A 1,379-nucleotide genomic window follows, 5' to 3' on the forward strand; every position below is an offset into this window, starting at 1 on the left:
AGCCGTTAATTAACGCTCTTTTATTTCATTAGAAATTATTGAAAACTAAAATATGGAACTAATTTTTGGGAGACTTATTTCATCTATATGTTCATCATCATACAGATTTTGCAATGATAAACATTGCGTTAATACACAATGTATTTTATGATATAATCATATTTGTAGGTAGAGGAATTAAAATTAAATCAATTAGAGAGGAGAAAAGTTGTACCAGTGGAACATGTTAAATCCGAAGTGAAGAAGGAACGTAATTATTTTCGGTAAGATTGTATTAAATTCATTTACTTTTTCTAAAATTAATAAAAGAAGTGTGAAGCAAAGAAAAAAAAACGAAAAATGTATCATTAATGTATCTTTATGCAGTCTATTCAGTGAACATTATTAATAATTTCAATATAACGTTTTACGTTATTATATACTTATATTTTCTTCAATTTTAATACAGGGTGTTAAATACAACAAATATCATAGACTGCATTAAGAAATTAGAGGCAGAATGTGAAGAAAGTAAGCAAAAGTGTAAAAATCTAAGTCAGAGGTCTGACACATCTTCACATCCTGAACAGACCTCAGCTACTTCTGGACCTCCAGCTTATGTGCCCTATACAGTTTACAATCAACTATTAGAAAGGGTGAGCACATTGATAAAAGTAGCTTAAAATTATTTTACTACAACATTCTCCGTATAAATAAGTTCAATATGTTAAAATGTGTTATTAATTTGTCATATTTTATTTTATAAGTATTTATAAATTTACAATTACTAGTAAAAATATTATTAAAATAGGTTACCGCGTTAGAAGAAAAACAAGTAAATCTAGAAGAAATAATGGGACAGATTTTGGAACAGTTTCTACGTCTGGTATCTTCAACGAATAGCCCGGATTAAAGAAAATCAGCAAAAAAATTCTACAGTATGTTTTTTTATGCAGAATACTACTATTTTGGTTTCACTTTCCATTATAAATGGAATAATAGGTGATAAATATTGTGCGTTATTGTATTTATTCATTTTAGTAGTAGTATTTTCCATTTATTTTGCTAACGTGGCAACAGTATTTATTTAATTTGACTATAAACAAAATATTCCATATCATCTTTTACTTAAAAAAGTATTATTTAGTTTATTTGCAAGTGTCATACCCTTTTCAGTATCATTTACAAATTTTAAAGAGATACGTAACATAAATTCTTCAAATTTTTCTATATCTATAAAAAAAAAACTATCAGTATCATTACTTCATTGAAGTAAAACGAAATATTTTATTAATGGATACCTAATATATGCATATAAGGATAATTATTTTAAAGTATTTCCAACGTTTCTAAAAAGTTGATATATTATTCCGATATATCTTCTTAAACTATATCTCGAA

General features: G+C 25.8%; 1 protein-coding gene across 1 annotated transcript in view; it reads left to right on the top strand.

The window, feature by feature from the left end:
* The window catches only part of LOC108574430 (SH3 domain-containing kinase-binding protein 1-like), a 2,759-nt gene extending 1,867 nt beyond the window's left edge, over positions 1-892 (top strand). The window contains exons 5-7 of the mRNA XM_017937021.1: positions 169-263; positions 449-635; positions 791-892. Coding sequence (XP_017792510.1) covers positions 169-263; positions 449-635; positions 791-892 — 384 coding nt within the window. The remainder of the gene's footprint in view (positions 1-168; positions 264-448; positions 636-790) is intronic.
* Positions 893-1,379: the final 487 nt, after the last annotated feature.

Source organism: Habropoda laboriosa, unplaced genomic scaffold (assembly GCF_001263275.1).
Source record: "Habropoda laboriosa isolate 0110345459 unplaced genomic scaffold, ASM126327v1 scaffold172, whole genome shotgun sequence".
NCBI lineage: Eukaryota > Metazoa > Arthropoda > Insecta > Hymenoptera > Apidae > Habropoda > Habropoda laboriosa.